Source organism: Neomonachus schauinslandi, chromosome 3, assembly GCF_002201575.2.
Source record: "Neomonachus schauinslandi chromosome 3, ASM220157v2, whole genome shotgun sequence".
Taxonomy (NCBI): domain Eukaryota; kingdom Metazoa; phylum Chordata; class Mammalia; order Carnivora; family Phocidae; genus Neomonachus; species Neomonachus schauinslandi.
Genome location: NC_058405.1, coordinates 190,738,118 through 190,755,158, shown reverse-complemented (window position 1 = coordinate 190,755,158; position 17,041 = coordinate 190,738,118). Strand labels below are relative to the sequence as shown.

At 57.8% G+C, this 17,041-nt stretch overlaps 1 protein-coding gene across 5 annotated transcripts in view; it reads left to right on the top strand.

Annotated features, from left to right (window-relative positions):
• Positions 1-12,874, top strand: part of HDAC4 (histone deacetylase 4) — a 261,521-nt gene extending 248,647 nt beyond the window's left edge. For 3 of the 5 annotated variants that reach the window (XM_044913778.1, XM_044913777.1, XM_044913776.1), the window contains exons 24-26: positions 7,279-7,363; positions 7,760-7,901; positions 12,027-12,874. In XM_044913778.1, coding sequence (XP_044769713.1) covers positions 7,279-7,363; positions 7,760-7,901; positions 12,027-12,213 — 414 coding nt within the window. In that variant the 3' untranslated portion in view covers positions 12,214-12,874. Of the gene's footprint in view, positions 1-7,278; positions 7,364-7,759; positions 7,902-8,243; positions 9,889-12,026 lie in introns of those variants that run through there. The other 2 variants (XM_044913780.1, XM_044913779.1) reach the window with 1 other exon arrangement.
• The last annotated feature ends 4,167 nt before the right edge of the window (positions 12,875-17,041 follow it).

The window sequence follows — 17,041 nt, the reverse complement described above, 5'->3', positions numbered from 1 at the left end:
AGGACTGAAATCTGTCCCTGGGGAGCAGCCCTACTGAGGCCAAGAGGCTGTGGGGGAAGCACTGGCTGGACCGATGGCGCTCGGGGAACAGAGAGGCAGGAGCCAGCTCGCGGGCGCAGTGCCGAGGGGAGGCTGGGCAGGGCCTGGTGGGCACGGGCAGGCGTGCGTGCAGTGGGCATGGGGTCACACAGCTACACGTGGTCCTCCTGTGACGTCTTCTGTGTCCTCTGGATGGAAGGAGGGGCAGGCGCACCTGCTGTGTGACCTACGTGGGCCGGGGACCTGGCTGTGTGACAGCCCAGGGGCTCTGGCCGCCTGGTGCCGGCCAGAGAAAGGCCCCCAGTGGGGATGGGACAGGTGCCCCCGAGGACGGGGGCCTGGCTCCGCCATCGCTAAAGTTTTCCTGGCCAGCGCAGGTACTCCCAAGCACGTAGAGTTCTATGCGTTCTGACAAGCATGAGCGTGGACCCAAGTTCTGCCGGCGTATTTTAATAACCTTTTTGTCAGGATGCTGTCATCTGTCGATCCTTCTCACCTAAAGTGTGAGCCCTTTGAAACTATGGAGCAGAAAATGATTTGCATACCTAAAAAGACAGCGGGAGCCCTGAGCAGCTGTTACCGGACCAAGTGTGGTCTGCGTGGGGCGGTTTTCTCGTCCTCAACGTTGGACCAAGGTCTCTGAGTGTTTTCCTGCCCACTTCTGCTAAGGCCAGCTTTTTAAAGACTGAACATGATAAGCCTCATTTCCAGTTTGGTTCTGAAGTCTGCAGACTCAGGTGGGGGTGGACGCGGCATGAAGGTCGCCTTGGAGTCTCCTGTCTGTCACGCTCAGGACAGGACTCTGCCTATAGCCGGCCCATTGTTCCCCTCAGAAGAGCCAGCTCTCAGAGCAGGCCCACAGCCCGAGCGCGATGCTCTGGCATTAAGTGACCTACTTCTCCAGCTGAGCTCCCCTTCCAGGTCACAAAGACCCCAAGAGGTCTGGCCCGTGAGGGGTATGGCCACGCGCCTAGCAGGGCCGCCCTCTCTTGCCCCTTAGACCCCTCCACAGTGTGGGTTCCGACTCTCATTTCTCTACTCCCCTCGCCTACACCCCCACTCGACCCTGCCTGTGGGAGAGTCACTGCTGCCTGCCAGGGATGGACCAGATCACCCCTCTGCTCTGCACCAGCCGGACCCGCCCTCCCCTCCAGCACTTTGCCCCCTCCCCTCCAGCACTTTGCCCCCTCCCCCTGCCTGGCCACAGCCTGTCCTGCTCCCCAGGGAGCCGGGGCTTCACCTGTCCTGCTTCTTCCTGCTCTTTGCTCAAAGGTCACCTGCTCAGTGAGGGCCCCCCTGCCCCCTGCATGGACATAGCACCCTGCCCACCCGCACCCCGTGTCCCAGGACCTTGTTCGGTGCTTTTCCATGGCATTCAGCACCTTTGGACATTCTGTTGGGTTTACTCATCCAGTATGGTTTTAGCTGACTGGCGGTCCCTCCCCGGGAAGGAGACGCTGTAAGGCTGGGGGATGGGTGTCTGCTTTGTTCACTGACAAACCCCAAGTTTGTAGAACAGGGATTTGCATTTAGTGGGCTGCCCAGAAGATATATATTAAATGAAAGAATAGAATCCCAACTAGTAAGGGGGTAGTATTTTGAGTCATGAAGTTTCTCCCCTGTCCTGGTCCGTTTTTCCTAAGTCGAGCCTAGAAGCAGTCTGTGTCACATCCCTGGCCCTGGAGCAGAGCCCAGCGCCGGTTGCTGCGTGACTGTGGGGCGAGCTGACCAGGCGCCAGCCTGCAGGGCACTGTCTGGGGGCTCCTACTCTCAGCCGCATCGCAGCCTCGTGCTGACCCCTTCCGCTCTCCCAGTCGTCACTGGACCCCGTGGAAACCAGCCATCACCGCTGCTCACTGTGCTTGCCTTTCTGTCCCTTTACCCCTTTCCTCCTGAGACTCCCCTCGGGCTTCTGAGCACCCTGCCCCCGGGAGGGCACTGTGCCCTAGGTTTGTCGTGGTCTCCCCCGGATTCCACGTAACTGCATGACAGGCAGAGCGGACAAGGTTGCCGGCACGGGGTAAGGACCCTCCTTCCTTGTTTGCCCCTTGTGCAAGCACGCGGTGAGGCCTCCACCCTCCAGCGGCCTTTGCCAGGTGCTAGGGACAGAACGAGCCAGCCCCCATTGCCAGCCCAGCTGCGGCACTGATGCGTGGGCCGGCCAGTCCCCCGGGGTGGCTCGAGACGGGGGAGCTGACAGTGGCAGAGGGTGTTGGGGGAAGGGTGACATAAGACCCCAGAGGGCCAGCTGCCCTGGAGTGTGGGTCCCGCTGGGAGACGGGCCGTGGGGAGCCCCCACCCCGGGACGGGGGAGCAGCTGAGCCAGGTGCGCCCCCCTCGCTCTGATGCACCCCTCTGCTTCAGAGTGATAATTTATGGAATGAGTTATGTTCCTAAAACCCTTTTTGTTCTTAAAACTGAACTTCTGACAAATACTAGAGTCTGGGCAGAACAGGCAGGCAGGATGCAGCAAGCTCTGATGACCCCGCCCCGGTGGGTGGGGCTTCGTGCCGGGGCGGAGCCTGCGCTCTGCTCCTCACCGCCCTCAACAGAGGACCTGGCTGGGCAGGCCGCTCTCGGGGATCACTGTCCCCGCGAGGGGTCCCAGCTGCGGGGGGCAGCAGAGCTGTCTCTGTCCTGCCTGGGACCCAGCGGGTTGTTGCAGCTTGGCGGCTGGGGTGAGCTCCCTGCACCGGGCCTCGGCAACACTTGGCATCCTGACACTTGAGCTCTGCCAGTGGGAGGGGTGAACAGCACCCAGGGCGGGGCGGATCATTTCCTCGTCGCTGCTGGTGCTGAGCATCTTCCCAGGTGCCTGTTGGCAGCTTAGACTTTCTCTTCTAGTGAAGTTCACAGCTTTGGCCCATGTTTCTCCTAAACCGTATTTTTCCTGTTTATTCCCGAGGGGGAAATTGGATGGATGGGTAGGTGGATGAAAGGCAAGATGGGCAGATGGGTGGGTGGGTGGACGGACTGATGGACAGTTAGGCGTCTCCTCTTTTTCTGACCCCTGGAGGAGTGAGCGCAGGATCAGAGTAACCTCTTCCTTGACTGCGAGAGTTCTCCGGGGCCACGGAGATTCACCCACCTCGGCCGGTTTTCCTCTCCGCACTCATGCTGCGGCCCTTCTCCCTGCTGGTGCACATTTGTGCCTTGGTGGCTCCCTTACCCAGTCGTATCGGAACTTGTCCAGTTAAGCCGTTTCAAAGAATCAGCTTTCAGCTACAGTAGCCTTCCCTTTCCAGAATTTGTTTCTGCCCCTTTTCTGTGTTTTTACTTCTTTCCCCAGGACTGTTCTCTTGCTCCCTTCCTAAACTGAGCACCTACTTGCTCTGACGTCTTCATTAGGCTCAGTATGGGCTGCACCTCGCACGCTGGTACGTGGCATTTTCATTGCTTTTCATTTCTAAGCATTTCCTGCTTTCCAGGGACCCGTGATCACTGTGCTATTTAATTTCCAACCTCACGGCCGCATGGTTCTCATTTGTGCCCAGTTTCTGACAGACGCTGTGCTAAGAACAGGTGTGGTGGTATCGTGGGGGGAGCGGTCTGCCTGCGTAGACGTCCACGCACGTTTGAGGGAGCGCGCCTCCTCCGCCCCATCCCCACACCTCTGTCCATCGCCCAGGCTCGCACGTGGTGCCCTTCACGTTTGGTTTTCTCTGCCGACCCCGTCTGCTCCTTCTGAGGAGGACGTGCCACCCCCCTCGCGTGGCGCGTCTGCTCACCTCCGTTGGCTCTGGCGACGTTCACTTCCTGCGTGTTAAGCAATTTTACCAAATGTGCACAGACTTTAAAGCATCACATCCTTTTGATGAATGGGCATTTTTGTCACCGTGTAGAGCCGTCCTTTCCGTTTGCGCGTGTCGTGCGGGGAACCCGCCACCTCCTGTCCAGTTGCTTCCTCCATAAACAGCGCGAGGCTGGATTCCAGGATGGGTTTTCTCGATAGTGCACGGGCTGCCCATTAAGTGGACACTGGTCCTTACGGTGGGTTTGGTTGCGCCTCGTTTTCCGTGGCTTTGCTTTTTCCAGACTTGTTTCTGCGTCTCTCTGTGCTGCGTGCTTCCCCTCTTCTGCCGTCCCCATGACTGAGGGTCCCCCACATGGTGCCCGTCCCCTCCGCTGGGGGGAAGGTACACGGCTGCCGGTTGCCAGCGGCGACCCTTACAGATGTCAGCACATCCCCGTGACGCGGTCAGTGGCCTCTTCCCTCCCCACGCCACCCGGACCCACGTGGGGCCGCAGATCAAACACAGCACACCCCTTTGGACGTGGCTTTACCGAAAAGTCACTTGCTTGCCCGAGACGGACCCGTGCCGGCCACTGTCCTGTGTTTACTGGCTCCGTTGGGCAGCCCCCGCCCCGGCCCCTCCCGGGGTGTGTGTGCGGTCCCTGACTGGCCTCTCCCCCTCCTCCTTCCTTCCTTCCCTCCTTCCTTCCATCCTTCCTTCCTTCCTTCCTTCTTCCCTCCTTCCTTCTGTCCTTCCTTCCGTCCTTCCTCCCTTCCTTCCTTTCTTCCTTCCTTCCCTCCTTCCTTCCTTCCTTCGTAGTCACTGACTTGACACCATTATTGTTGTTTAATGTAGTCCCTGTGTCCGTGGCCTTTCCTGCATTCGTGTGCATCATCTCCCCTTGTTTCTCCGACCGCCACCCTGGACCACTGTGCCTCCAGCACACCCCGTTCATTTCCTGGCAGAGGGACACCAGTGTCAACGTCCCCTGTTTGTTTGCCTTTATTCAAATTGTGATTTTACCCTCGTTCTTTTTTTTTTTTTAAGCAGGCTCCATACCCAGCATGGAGGTATGAACTCAAGCATGGGGGCTTGAACTCACAACCCGGAGATCATGACCTGAGCTGAGATCAAGGGTCAGACGCCTAACAGACTGAGCCACCCGGGCGCCCCTGCCCTCGTTCTTGACTGACAGGGCCACAGTTGTGGCCGACAGTCATGTTCTCTCTGGACGCTCTGAAGCGACCGCACACCGTCTTGCTCTCTGCCATGCGGGAGCTGGTGGCTGGCGGGCTGCGTCCCCCTGCAGACTGTCCTTCTTCTCCAGCTCTCTGCTCATCCCTGGAGCTCTGCGGCTTCGCCCCGGAGCACCTGGGTGTGGGCGTGTCGTGTGACTCTTCCTGCTCGGGTCTCGTCCCCCACCCTCTGGGACACAGACCCTCCCCCTCTGCCAGCTCCCCATGTCCCCAGTGCATCCAGAGTCGTTTCTTCAGCTGTCGCTTCCAGGTTACCGGTGTTCTCCTTAGCTGATAGGAGTTTCCAGTTCCTGCTGTTGCATTTTCATTTTTAGAAGTTCTATTTGGCTCTCTTTCAAATCTTCCAGTTCAGTTCAGTAATCCTACATTTGTCTCTTATTTTTAATACATACTAAACATACTTTATAGTTTAAAACTGAGCATTTCAATAATCACAGTCTTTGAGGATCCAAATCTGCATTTTTTTACTAGACTTTTAATTCTGGGTAGCTTTGGACCTAGAGGAAAGTTGCAGAGCTGGCCCCCAAGCTCCCATAGGCCCTCAGACAGTTTCCTCTCGGTGCCATCTGACCGCGGTGGAGCCTTTGTCTCAGCCCGGGAGCCAGCCCTGACCCGGCCCTGCTAGGCCAGACCATGCCCGGATTTCACTCGCCTTCCCACGACTGCCCTCACCGTGGCAGGGTCCCCATCCTGGACCCCACTGTGCGTCCAGCCGTTCCATGTCCTTACTCTCCTCTGGGCTGTGGCAGCCTCTCAGCCTTCCCTTGGTTGTCATTTTTGAAATGTTGATAATTTTCAGCAAAGAACACCAGTCAGGTACTTTGTAGACTCTACCTCAGTGTATGTCTTGTTTTTCAAGGTACTCCGCTCCACCTCTTGGAGAGGGCGTGTGTACACAAATTATGTGAAATTCTTCTTGAGGAACATGTGTCTCCTCCTTGTTACTTATTCGGTCATCAGCGCAGACTCCTGAACACTCCACGCTCTGAGTTACGGTCCAGAACCGTGCCGTGGTCTCTTTCCCGCCTGGCCTCGTGTGCGTCCCTTTAGCCCGCCTGTCATTTCCTGAGCGCTCCCTCCGTCTCTGGTACTGCAGGACATGCCAGGCTCTTCTAAAATCTGCCGTGCCCCAGCCTCGGAAAAGACCGGGAGCCTGGCTCCTTTTACTGGAGGGTGGTGTTGGAGACCTTGCTGGTTTCTCTGGAGCCCAGACCGCACTGGCTGACTTCTGTGTTTTATGATGGTTTTGGCTGGGGACTCAAGCATTCTGGAACTGAACTGAAAGCACGAGGCAGCAGCCTCATGAGGGGGCCCACGGCTGCTCTGCCAGGCACCCAGCCCCTCCGCTTATGGCGTGTGAACCAGGCAGATTCTCAGGGAGACCGCGGCCGGTGCTTCCCTTCTCTGCAGAGCCCAGGCTAAGAACAAACCTCTCCCCGCCAGGTGTCTGCGGGTACGTCGTCTGCAGGAGCCTGGCTCATCCCTGGGAGGACTGTGGTCATTCCCACACAGGCCTGCACGGCCCCCAGCCTGTCCCAGGATATGTGACCATCCCAGGCAGTTCCAGCTTCCTTCTGGAACCCAGCAGATCTCCCCTGGTGTTACAGGCTTGTCTAATTATTTAAAGTTTTTTTAAATTATTCTTGTGTTTTCATCATGTATTTCCCCAAGCATCTTAGTTGTCGTGTTGCAGACGCCCCGGCGTGCCCTGTGGGTCTCTGACTGGCTTATGCTTCCTTCTTATCCTCTGCGGTCTGCGCCGAAGGGGCCACTGGGAGCATAGGGCCCCCCTCAGAGAGACTCCACTCACTGTCTTTTTTCTTCTGCCGTTTCCCCATTTTGTGAAGAAGATCGTCAGTGGATGTTCAGGCATTCTTATTTGTAAGACTACAGACGTGAAAGTGGTATTTCCAAAGGTTCTCATTATTTCCCTCATGCTGTGTGATGGCGTAGATGGTGTCTCAGTGGGTCCCAAGCAGACATCCTTCTGCACCAGCCCACTCCTGGATGTGGTGTCCGCTCACGCAGGAGCTCACGAATACACCTGGCGGTCCCCTGGGAAAATATCTCAAAAGAAAATAAATCTACTTTTGTTTAAAAAAAATCGTGCGGTAAATAGCAAAGCCATGTTTGGCTTTTTCTTCGTCTCTGTCTACAAATACACTCAAGAAACCGACCTTGTCCCGTTGTAATGCACATGGGGATTGACACCCTGTACATTCACTGTGTATTTATATATTATTTTCTAGCTTGATCCTCTCCCAGAGAAGGTCTTACAGCAGAGACCCAACGCTAACGCGGTCCGGTCCATGGAGAAAGTCATTGAAATCCACAGTGAGTTGCCTGGGCCGCCCGGGGGCATGGGGTGACCCAAGTCACTGAGACTGTCCCGTAGGTGGGTCTGCCCTGTGGTCCCCAGTGCAGACGCTGGGTTCCCCCCAGCCTCCCCGCTGAGAATCCCCGTGTGCGAGCAGACACCGAGTGACTAGCTCCGGCCTGGCCCCCCTGCTCGTTCCCCTCACACTGAGGCCCCCCAGACCCCCGGCCCATCCCAGGCGCCCCTGCTTCAGGGAGGACCGGACTCCGCTGGCCGCCTCTCCCAGGGGCCCAGTCGCTGTGAGCTGTGAGCCAGGTGCTCCCTGGCTTCTGGCTCCTGGAAGATGTGCTTCTAAGGGCGCCCATGAGGAGGCTTGAGCGGGGGGAGCCTGGTAACCAGGCCTCTCCGCTCAGGCCAGTATTGGCGCTCCCTGCCACGTCTCTGCTCCACGGTGGGGCGCTCGCTGGTAGAGGCCCAGAAGTGCGAGAACGAGGAAGCCGAGACCGTCACCGCCATGGCCTCGCTGTCCGTGGGCGTGAAGCCCGCCGAGAAGAGGTGAGCGTCTGTGCCCCGCCGGTGGGCCCTGCTGCCCACAGCCCGGGCCTCGGCTGTCGTGGGCGGGACGTGGCTTCTCCCCGCAGCCCTGCCTCGTGCGCGGCCAGCCGGGCGGGGGACGGAGGGATGGAGGGATGGAGGGCAGGGGTCCCGCCACGGCCGCCTCTTGCTGCGTGAAAGGCCCGAGGGGACCGTTGAGGAGCCTTCGCTCCGAGCGGGGCCCCGTCCCGACCGCCGTCCGGGGCAGGGGCGGTGGCGGGGTGCGGTGGGCGGGTGGCCGGTGGCTGGCACTGCCCTCACCCCGCGGGCTCTGTGTCTCTGTTGTGCCCGGCGCCGCCGCAGACCCGACGAGGAGCCCATGGAGGAGGAGCCGCCGCTGTAGCCTCCCGCGCAGCTGCGGGCCTCTTGTTTGTTTGTCCCGTCTTGAAGCTCCGCCGACAAAGCTCCTGTTTGTGTGCGGCCTGCCCGCGTCCTCTGACCGCGGCTGGAGCGGCAGGGGGAGGCCTCCGCCCACCCGGCCCGGCTCCCCGGCGGGCAGCCCTGCGCGGACCGGGACCCACTGGCAGCCGGGCTCTCGGCTCCCTCGACGGAGGCCGCGGAGGAAGGAAGCCTGTGGCGGCTCGCGGCAGAGCTGCCCGCTCCGTGGCCACGAGGGAAGGAAGACGCAAATCAAAGATCTAATAATACAAAACAGACTCGATGAAAACTGGTGCTTACAGTTGATTATTACCCACAATTCCACAGTCTCCGTGTAAACCACTCAACGCATCCTGTAGCTTCTTTTGTTCAAGAGAACGTTCTCTCGGGCGCCGGCCCGTCCCAGAGCCCAGCGATGCACCGCGGCGCGTGCGGCGGGGCCTGTGGCGGGGCGGGGGGCCGGGGCGGTGCGTGCGGGGGAAAGCTGGACGCACACCGAAGCGGGAGCCTGCGGGAACTGGCTTTGGTTTCTCCAAGCCATCGGAAGATGCGAGTTTGTGCCTTTTTTTTATTGCTCTGATGGATTTTTGTGGCTGGGTTTTCTGACGTCTGAGGAACAATGCCTTAAGAAAAAAATAAACAGCAGGAATTGGTGGGACAGTTTCCTGTGGCTGCGTGCTGGCCCGGGGTGGGGGGCTCTGGGGGCCGCCGGCCTGCAGGCCCGGGTTCGCTTTAGTGCTGTTTAAGAGAAACGGAGGTAGTTCCAGCAAAGTGGCAAATACTGTTGGGGGTTTTGAAGTCCAACAAATTTTAAATGAATCCAAAGTGTTCTTTTCTCGTACATCCTATAACAATTGAGCATCTCCATTTGGTTGTGAAGCATGTCCTAGGCACACTTCCAGTGTTATGATCGGAATGCTTTTTATTAAAAGCAAGTAGCATGAAGTATTGCTTAAATTTTAGGTATAAATAAATATATATATGTATAATATATATTCCAATGTATTCCAAGCTAAGAAACTTGATTCTTATGAAATCTTGATAAAATATTTATAATGCATTTATAGAAAGAGTATATATATATAATAAATGCAGATCGTAAAGGTCCCTGGCGAATGAATGACTTGTGAATTAGACATCAAGGTGCTTACGGAAAGGGATCTCGTTTGAAATTCACGTATTTTTGAACTCCAGATTGGATAGCTTTCAGATCGCCAACACGTTCGCCGCTGGGCAGCTACCCAGCAGGTGTGTGCTTTCGTTCCGCTCTTTTCGGACAGGACCCCTCCCGCTCCAAGCCTCCGTGCACATATGTACCTAATGAGTTTTTATAGCAAAGGATATAAATTTGTTGTTGATTTTTGTATGAATTTTTCACAAAGAGATCCTGAATAAGCATTGTTTTGTGAATTTTACATTTTTTCTCACCATTTAGCAGTTTCCTGAATGGTAACAATGTCTAAGATTTCTTTCTTTCTAACTTCTTGCTTGTACATTTTTTTTTTAACCTTTAAAGGTTGTGTTTTTTTATCATTTTCATCCTTGTTCATTTCTGTACAGTGAGCAGTGTTGTGTGGCAGCCATTTTCGGAAAGTGAGCTTGTGCGAGTCGGGGGACGCGCGGTCTCCACGGCGACGCCAGCAGGGCGTCTGTCCCGGCTCCGTCCCCGCGGCTGCGTCCAGACCGGGGGCTCCTCTTCCCCCCACATCGGCAGTATTACGGGGGTGCTGTGTCCTCCCCTCCGCCGCGCTGTGGGCAGGGTCGCTCGCCAGACACCGCGGGCCGTCAGCACTCACGAAACTCCTGTTTCAACTTCTCTGACCGCGTTGTCAGGACAGCATTTTAAAATTCAGTTTTCCAAAGACCTTTTAAAGCATGTCAGCAATGCATGGGGCCCGAGTGAGGCCCACACCTGTTGGGGGTGTCCTCCGCTGCAGCCGCATGGCCGGGGTCCTGGCCGGACGCAGCAGGCCCCGGGTTTTGGAACCTGTGGCTGCGGGGAATCGAGGGGCCCCTGCTGCCTGGCGAGCCTGCAGGGACAGCACAGATTCCTGACCAGGGCAGCCAGTCCTCGCTCTTTCTCTCGTTGACAGTAACTGACCGTCACTTTTTACTGGTAACTTATTTTCCAGCACTTGAAGCCACCAATTTCATTCCAAAGCATGTACTGGGTTCAGGCACAGCGCTCCCGTAGGAGGGAACCCCGAGCCGCGTCCCTGAGTTTGGTCCCGTTCACAGGGTAGCTTCTGAAGGAGACACTGATGCAGCCAGACTTCCGGCCAAACGAATCCAAATTCTTGGATTGGCTTGGTCGTCGGGATGCTGGTGGTCAGGCCCAGGACGGCGGTCCCAGAGCAGGACAGAAGGTCTCGGGGCCTGTGTGGCTTTCTCCTCCCACTGACCCCACTTTGCTCAGAAGCCCACCTCGGCGGGAGGCGCCGGTGTGTGGGATCCACGTCGGCCGTCGGGGCCGTCAGGGCCGTCGGGGCATGAGCGCGGCAGCAGGGCCCGGCCCCTGCACGGCCTGTGGGACCCCCCTGCCGCCTGCCGGCCGTGGCTCTTAGAGAGGAAGAGGTCATCTCACGCTTTTTACGGGTGACTGGGTGAGGGAGTTATCCGCGGCGGGCTCACTCCCGGTCTCCTTCGGGGAGACGCCCTCCGCGGAGAGGCCTGGCAGGGGAGCATGCTGCATTGGTCAGCTCACTCCAGCGCCAGAGACGTGCTTAAAGCATTACCGTGTAGCCTTTTCTTTTCTTTGAAGACACACTCAGCCCTTCCCCGCCGCCCGCCGCCAGCGCGGGCGGCGGAGGGCCTGCCCCAGGGTCTGCGGGACCCCACGTCAGGGAGGGCGCCTCACCTGCCCTCTCTGGCCCCGGCACCTTTAGCCTTTTTCTTCCTTTGCAAAGGCCTCGGGGGCACTGGCCAGCCAGGGGTCAGCGAGCGAGCACTTTATGTCCCTTCGTGGGAAACCCCACGGTGCCGCCGGGACACGGGGCGCCCGCCCTTTCAGCTCCAGCCGCGCCACGACGTGCCCGAGCCCCACCAGCAGGCGGCCGCCAGCCCCTCGGCCCCGAAGGGCCACTTTGTCAGAGTGTTTCAGTTTTTCTCCACTTCTTTTAAAAGTCTGTTTCCAGAGGAAGGACCGCCGGGCGTTGCTCGGACACAAACGCGGCGCCGGCGGCAGCGTTTCTGGGTTTTACTTTCAATCAGAACATTCCTTCTTTACTGGTCACAGCCATGTGCTCATTCCATTCTTTTTGTAGACTTTTGGGCCCACGTGTTTTACGGGCATTGATACATATATAAATATATATATAAACATATATGAATATATTTTTTTAAGTTCCTACAGCTGGAGGTTGCATGGACTCTATGACCGGCATGTCTTTATATTGTACACAGATTTTGCACGCCAAACTCGGCAGCTTTGGGGAAGAAGAAAAAAATGCCTTTTTTGGTTCCCCTCTCACGACATTTGCAGATACAAAAGATGGGAATTTTTCTGTAAAACCACACGAAACCTTGAAGGCGAGTCGGGGGTGGGGGGGAACGTTTGCGTCTTCTTGAACTTATTCTTAAGAAATTGTACTTTTTATTGTAAGAAAACTAAAAAGGACTACTTAACACATTTGTCATATTAAGAAGAAAAGTTTATCTAGCACTTGTGACATACCAATAATAGAGTTTATTGTATTTATGTGGAAACAGTGTTGTAGGGAAACGACACAGAAGTCAAGGCGATCTGCCCGTCTCTCTTCAGTTGACTTGGAGGCATTCGTTTCGTTTGTGCCCTCTGCTCTTGCACAGGGCCCGGCGGGCTGGCGGCCAACGACCCCGACGGAGGAGCGGTCCGGCCCGTGGCCCGAAAGCGCCCCTTTCCGCACAGCTGTATTGACTTTCTCGTTGCTTCTAGATGACGCGTGGCTAAGAGTTCACTTGCAGCCGCGCGGCCGTGAGCCAGGGGGAGCGCCGTGGCTCACAGTCCGACTTGGCGTCCGGAGGAGGCCGTGTGTCCCTGGTCACCGAGCCGCGCTCCTTCCCCACGCGGCTCACGGCCAAGTCCGACGGGATTGAGCGTCTCCGAGTGGAAGAAGAAGAAAGCGGACAGTTTGTTTGTTTGGGTTCTCGGTGTGTGTACCCCACGGTGGAGGCGCTGTTCTCCAGTTTATGAGACGTATATATAATATATATAAGGGGGCTGACCCTGTTCACCCAAGAGCTTCTCGCAGACGGGTCGCGGTGCCGCGGCCCCCGTGGCACCTGAGCACGCTCCACGTGGGGTCCGCCGCGGTGGCGGCCACCTGTTTCTTCTGTGATGTAATCCGTTCTCTCTGATCGTCTGGACCTTCCAATGGTTCTTTCTTTTGCTCAGTGGAGTTGGAGATTTTGTTCTCGGTTTTCTCATTCTCGTTTTGTTCTGTGTGGGCGGGTTTTCCCCGACAACGGTGTCCTCCTCTGACGGCCGACTCCATTCCACTTGCCCCGGAGTCCAGCGTTTTGTACCTCATCAGACAGCTTGTCGCTCTTGTGGTGTAAATAAAACAGCATCTCTGGTTCCTGCCGTGTGCTCGCGTCCTCGCTGCCTCTCGCCGGGGCCCCCACCCCGGGCCCCCCTGTCGCGGGCCAGGACTCGCTTGAACCCACACATGTGGCCCCCCGGGCCCAGGCCCACAGTGCACCTGGCACCCTCTGCCCACACCAGTGGGTCCTGTGGGCAGCTCCTCACTAAATGTCCTTGCTCCATCTTCTTCCCCAAAACACTCGCAGCCGCCCCCCGAGGGAGCGAGTCTGCAAACCCCCCTCGGCCGCCCGGCCCCCAGCAGCACACTGCCACCCCCAAGTGACTGCCCCACACCCCCAGCGAAGGCCGCACCCCTTCCGGGCCCCCACGTTCAGTGACTGATCCGTTGGCGGGGGGGGCGGGGGCCGGCTGGGACCATTCTCTCCCCTCCTCGTGGGTCCCGGCCTGCTTCACAGCCGGGCTTCTCCCTCTGCCCGGCCGTCTCCTTCATAAACACGGTGCACAGCAACGTGGGGTCTCCAGGTGGTCACCGGCCCGCGTGCTGTGGGCAGGAGCCCGGGTGCGGCTCAGCGGGACGCCTCTGGCTCAGGGTCCTTCCCCAGGCGCCAGTCACACTGTCGGCGGGGCTCGTGTGGGGGACCTCCTTCCAGCGCACTCCCCCGGTGGTGGGCAGGCCCCCTTCGCTCGCCACATGGGCCGCTCCTCAGGGCCGCCTCGCCACCGGCCCCCAGAGCGGGGGAGGCAGGGAGAGCGCACCCCAGAGACGGCCACGGCCTTTTATCACCCACTCTCGGCGGTGAGGTGCCATCACTCAGAAGCCAGTCAGGAGGCCAGTCCACACTCAGGGAGCGAGGGTGGCCACGGGCGTCCACACCACACCCACACCGGGCAGAACCAGCCGCCTGGCCTGGCCGGGCTTAGTAGGGTTTCTTGCAAACCCCAGCAGCTTTGCCTTCAGAATATGCTGGTAATTCACTCACCTCTCTCAGGCCCCTGCTCCCTCCCACCCCGTAGACTCCCCAGCACAGGAGCCAGGCTGACCCTGCTGAGGCTGGACGCTGGGCCCGCGCCCCGGACGTGGTCGTTCTCTGCCGGCTTGTCGGCCTTGCCCACTGGAACGCAAGCTTTGAACCTCTTAGGGTCACTCCTGTCTCCCCAGAGATTAAAACATACTAGGAGCTCCACAAACAGGTGGAGTGAACGATTCATTCTGGGGCTCGGTCTTCTCGGCCCATTCACCTGTTGGTTGTGAGAGTTGGGAGGTAGAGCTTTAAAATATATGTTGGTGCCGGTCCCTTGTCCAGTGCAAGTTTCAAGTACCTTCTCACCCTGGGATTCTTCCCTGTCTTGTTAATGGAAAGAGTCAAACATGAGAGAGGTGCAGAGAGCAGCCCCGAGATCCCGCGTGTCCCCTGGCCCACCCCCGAGTGTGCTCGGTCTGCACCCCTCCCCACGGGCAGGCTGGCTTCCAAGCAAGCCCCAGATGCACATCCTCCGTGGGTATGTATTTCAGTAGGCATCCCTCAAAGATACGGACTTTTTCCTTAAAGGTGACATAACACCGCATCCTGCTTTAAAACCTCATGGTCCCCTAACATCAGATATCCAGCCAGCACTGAGATCGTCCCAGTCGTTTCTACACTCGGTTTGGTTTCATCAGGATTTAAACCGGGGCCTCACATAGCATCGGACGGGCCTGTCCCTCACATCTCTGCCCCGTGGGCTCGGCTCCCTCCTTACTCCCCTGGCAGTGTGCTTGCGGAAGACACCTGCCCGCTCGTGGACCCCGTCTGTGGCATGTGCAGGTGGGGCGTGGGCTCCAGCCTCGGAAGGGCGCGGCGGAGGCAGGCGTGACCACGGGGCCCACTGCTTCCTGAAGGCTTGGAGGACGGTGATGCTTCTCAGTGTTTGCAGAGGCAATAGGTAAGCAAGCACGAAGCTGCTGGGCCCCACACTTTTTACAAAAAGTAAACCCCGAGGCAGCTACAGATGGAGAAGGCTTTTCATTCGGCATCCGGATATGAAATCTGCCCACCAAGAATTAAAAGAGTAGTAGTAGTAAATAGTTTAAATAAATAAGACGAATTTTAATTTTAAAATGCCTGTCACATTCCTGTTTAAGATAAACCCTCAGCAGATTGAAGTATTTTGCTCGTTCCCACGTGAAAGGGACGACATAGTTTGTTTCTCGGAGGGTGGGAGGGTTCCGGTCCGGAGCGCCGGGCAGAAGTGTGGCGCTCTAACCCACGAGCATGTTGGGGACTGTGCACAGGAACTGAAATGGGGACAACGCTCTCAGTGTCTCGTACCGCTTCCACATCCTCCGGTAACTGAGTGCATGAAAACGGAAGCTTGGATTCGCAACTAAATTGTGTTAGAACTGAAAGACTCAGTGTCTTTATATCTGATTCCCGTGAAACACAGAATGATGCCGTGTCCCTGACTCAGTCTCCCGATCAACACGGGTCCAGTGCGTCTTCGAAGGCAGCCGGAATCCCTAACCGACTGGGGGCTTGAGGCCACTCGCGGGCGGCGACACGCACGACAGTGTGCGGCCGGGTAGCAGGGGTCTACCAGGCCCCCCACGAACATTCTCAGGGCCTGAGGCAGCCACTCAAACGGAGCCGCACGTGTGTCTACATCCTCAGAAATACAAGCCTAGTTCAAAAGCTGTTAAATACATTCTACAGCCACCTCCGTACAACACAGCTTGACAGAGGTACGTCCTTAAAGAGCAAAGAGGTCCAGACCAGCTGGACCGAAGTATCCCGGAAGCCCATCTCCTACTGGCTGGGACCATCCCTCACCCCTGCTGGGGCCTTCTAGAACCTTCTAGAGCCCTCCCAAGGGCCTGCCTCAGCACCCAGAAGGGCTCCTCCAGGACCCTTACCAGACTCTGTGCACGTGTTTTCTGCATAAACCTCCGGCTGTACCTTGGGGACAGCTGACAGCAGGGGGGCCGCAGGTGAGCCGGGCCCGGTGGGGCGTGGCAGTCCTGCTGTTACAGGAGACAGAACAGTTACCCAGAGACGGAGCCTCACGGCCACGGAAGCCAGGCACAGGAGGGACATCGGGGCACCAGGGCCTCTCTGGGAGCCGAGTATCTCCACCTGCAAGACAACGGTGTTCTTAGAAAGATGTACGGTGTGGTGCGGACCAGAGGCTCTCTCCCTTCCTGGTGTCCATCGGGCATGTGCCGTCCCCCGAGGACGATGCAGCACCTATCACACCGAGGGCCAGCCACGTGCTCAGTCGTATCACAGAGGAGGTCCCCAGAGCCAGACCCAGAGCAGAGCGGAGCAGAACAGGGCAGGATGAGGACAGCCTGAAACACAGGGTCTGCTCACACGGAGCAGTGGTGCCGAGGAGTACTTTGGGCTGAATCATTACAGAAGCACACAAAGATTTTTCAAAGAGAGGCCAGACCAGCGTCTAGAGTACATCTCGGAAATGAAGAAAAAGTCATCTACAGGATGACTGGCCGACTCTTTCATGGGCTCGGGGTGAGGAGCCGCCGGGGAGGCCACCCACAGGGGATCTGAGGTCCTGGAGGCCGCTCCGAGCCGTCCCCTGCGCTGGACCCCAGCTCGCCGAGGCAGAAGCCTGGCGCGAACATCCCGCAGGGGAGGGCGGCCGCTCGCCAGCCTGGGGAGGCCCTGCCACTCCTTAGAAAGACACGGCAGAACTTAGACCCCACAAACCAACGACTGTACAATTTACTTTTAATCTGTTTTTCCTCTATATCTCACCCTAAGCCAAGCTCTCGTCAACGCCTAGTTTGGTAGGAAGGAGGAGTTTCCCACAATAGTAAGAGTTCTGGTGGTTCCGGGGACCATTGGCAACACGCAAATAAACGCGTGTGCAATAGGGAATCTCTTGTTCACAAGTGTGTCGTAGGGTGGCATGTCCGTCTGCTCGAAGCCCAAGCTCTGTGGCCCCCCGAGGGCGCTCCCCCATCCACGCAACGCTGACGGCAAGTGGCATCAGCAGTCGGGCTAGCTCACCGCGTCTGAACAGCCCGGCGGGCCCGGTTTAAAGGAGGAACGAGCCCCACGGCATGTTTTTGCCCCGTGAGACGTGTTCCCGAGGGAGACGTGGTGAGCCCTCGATTACGTTCCAAGCACCTGCGGAACGTGGCTTCGTGGGCTGTCGCACACGGGCGGGCGTACCTGGAGGTGTGAGCCTGTCTCCCCCCCCCCCC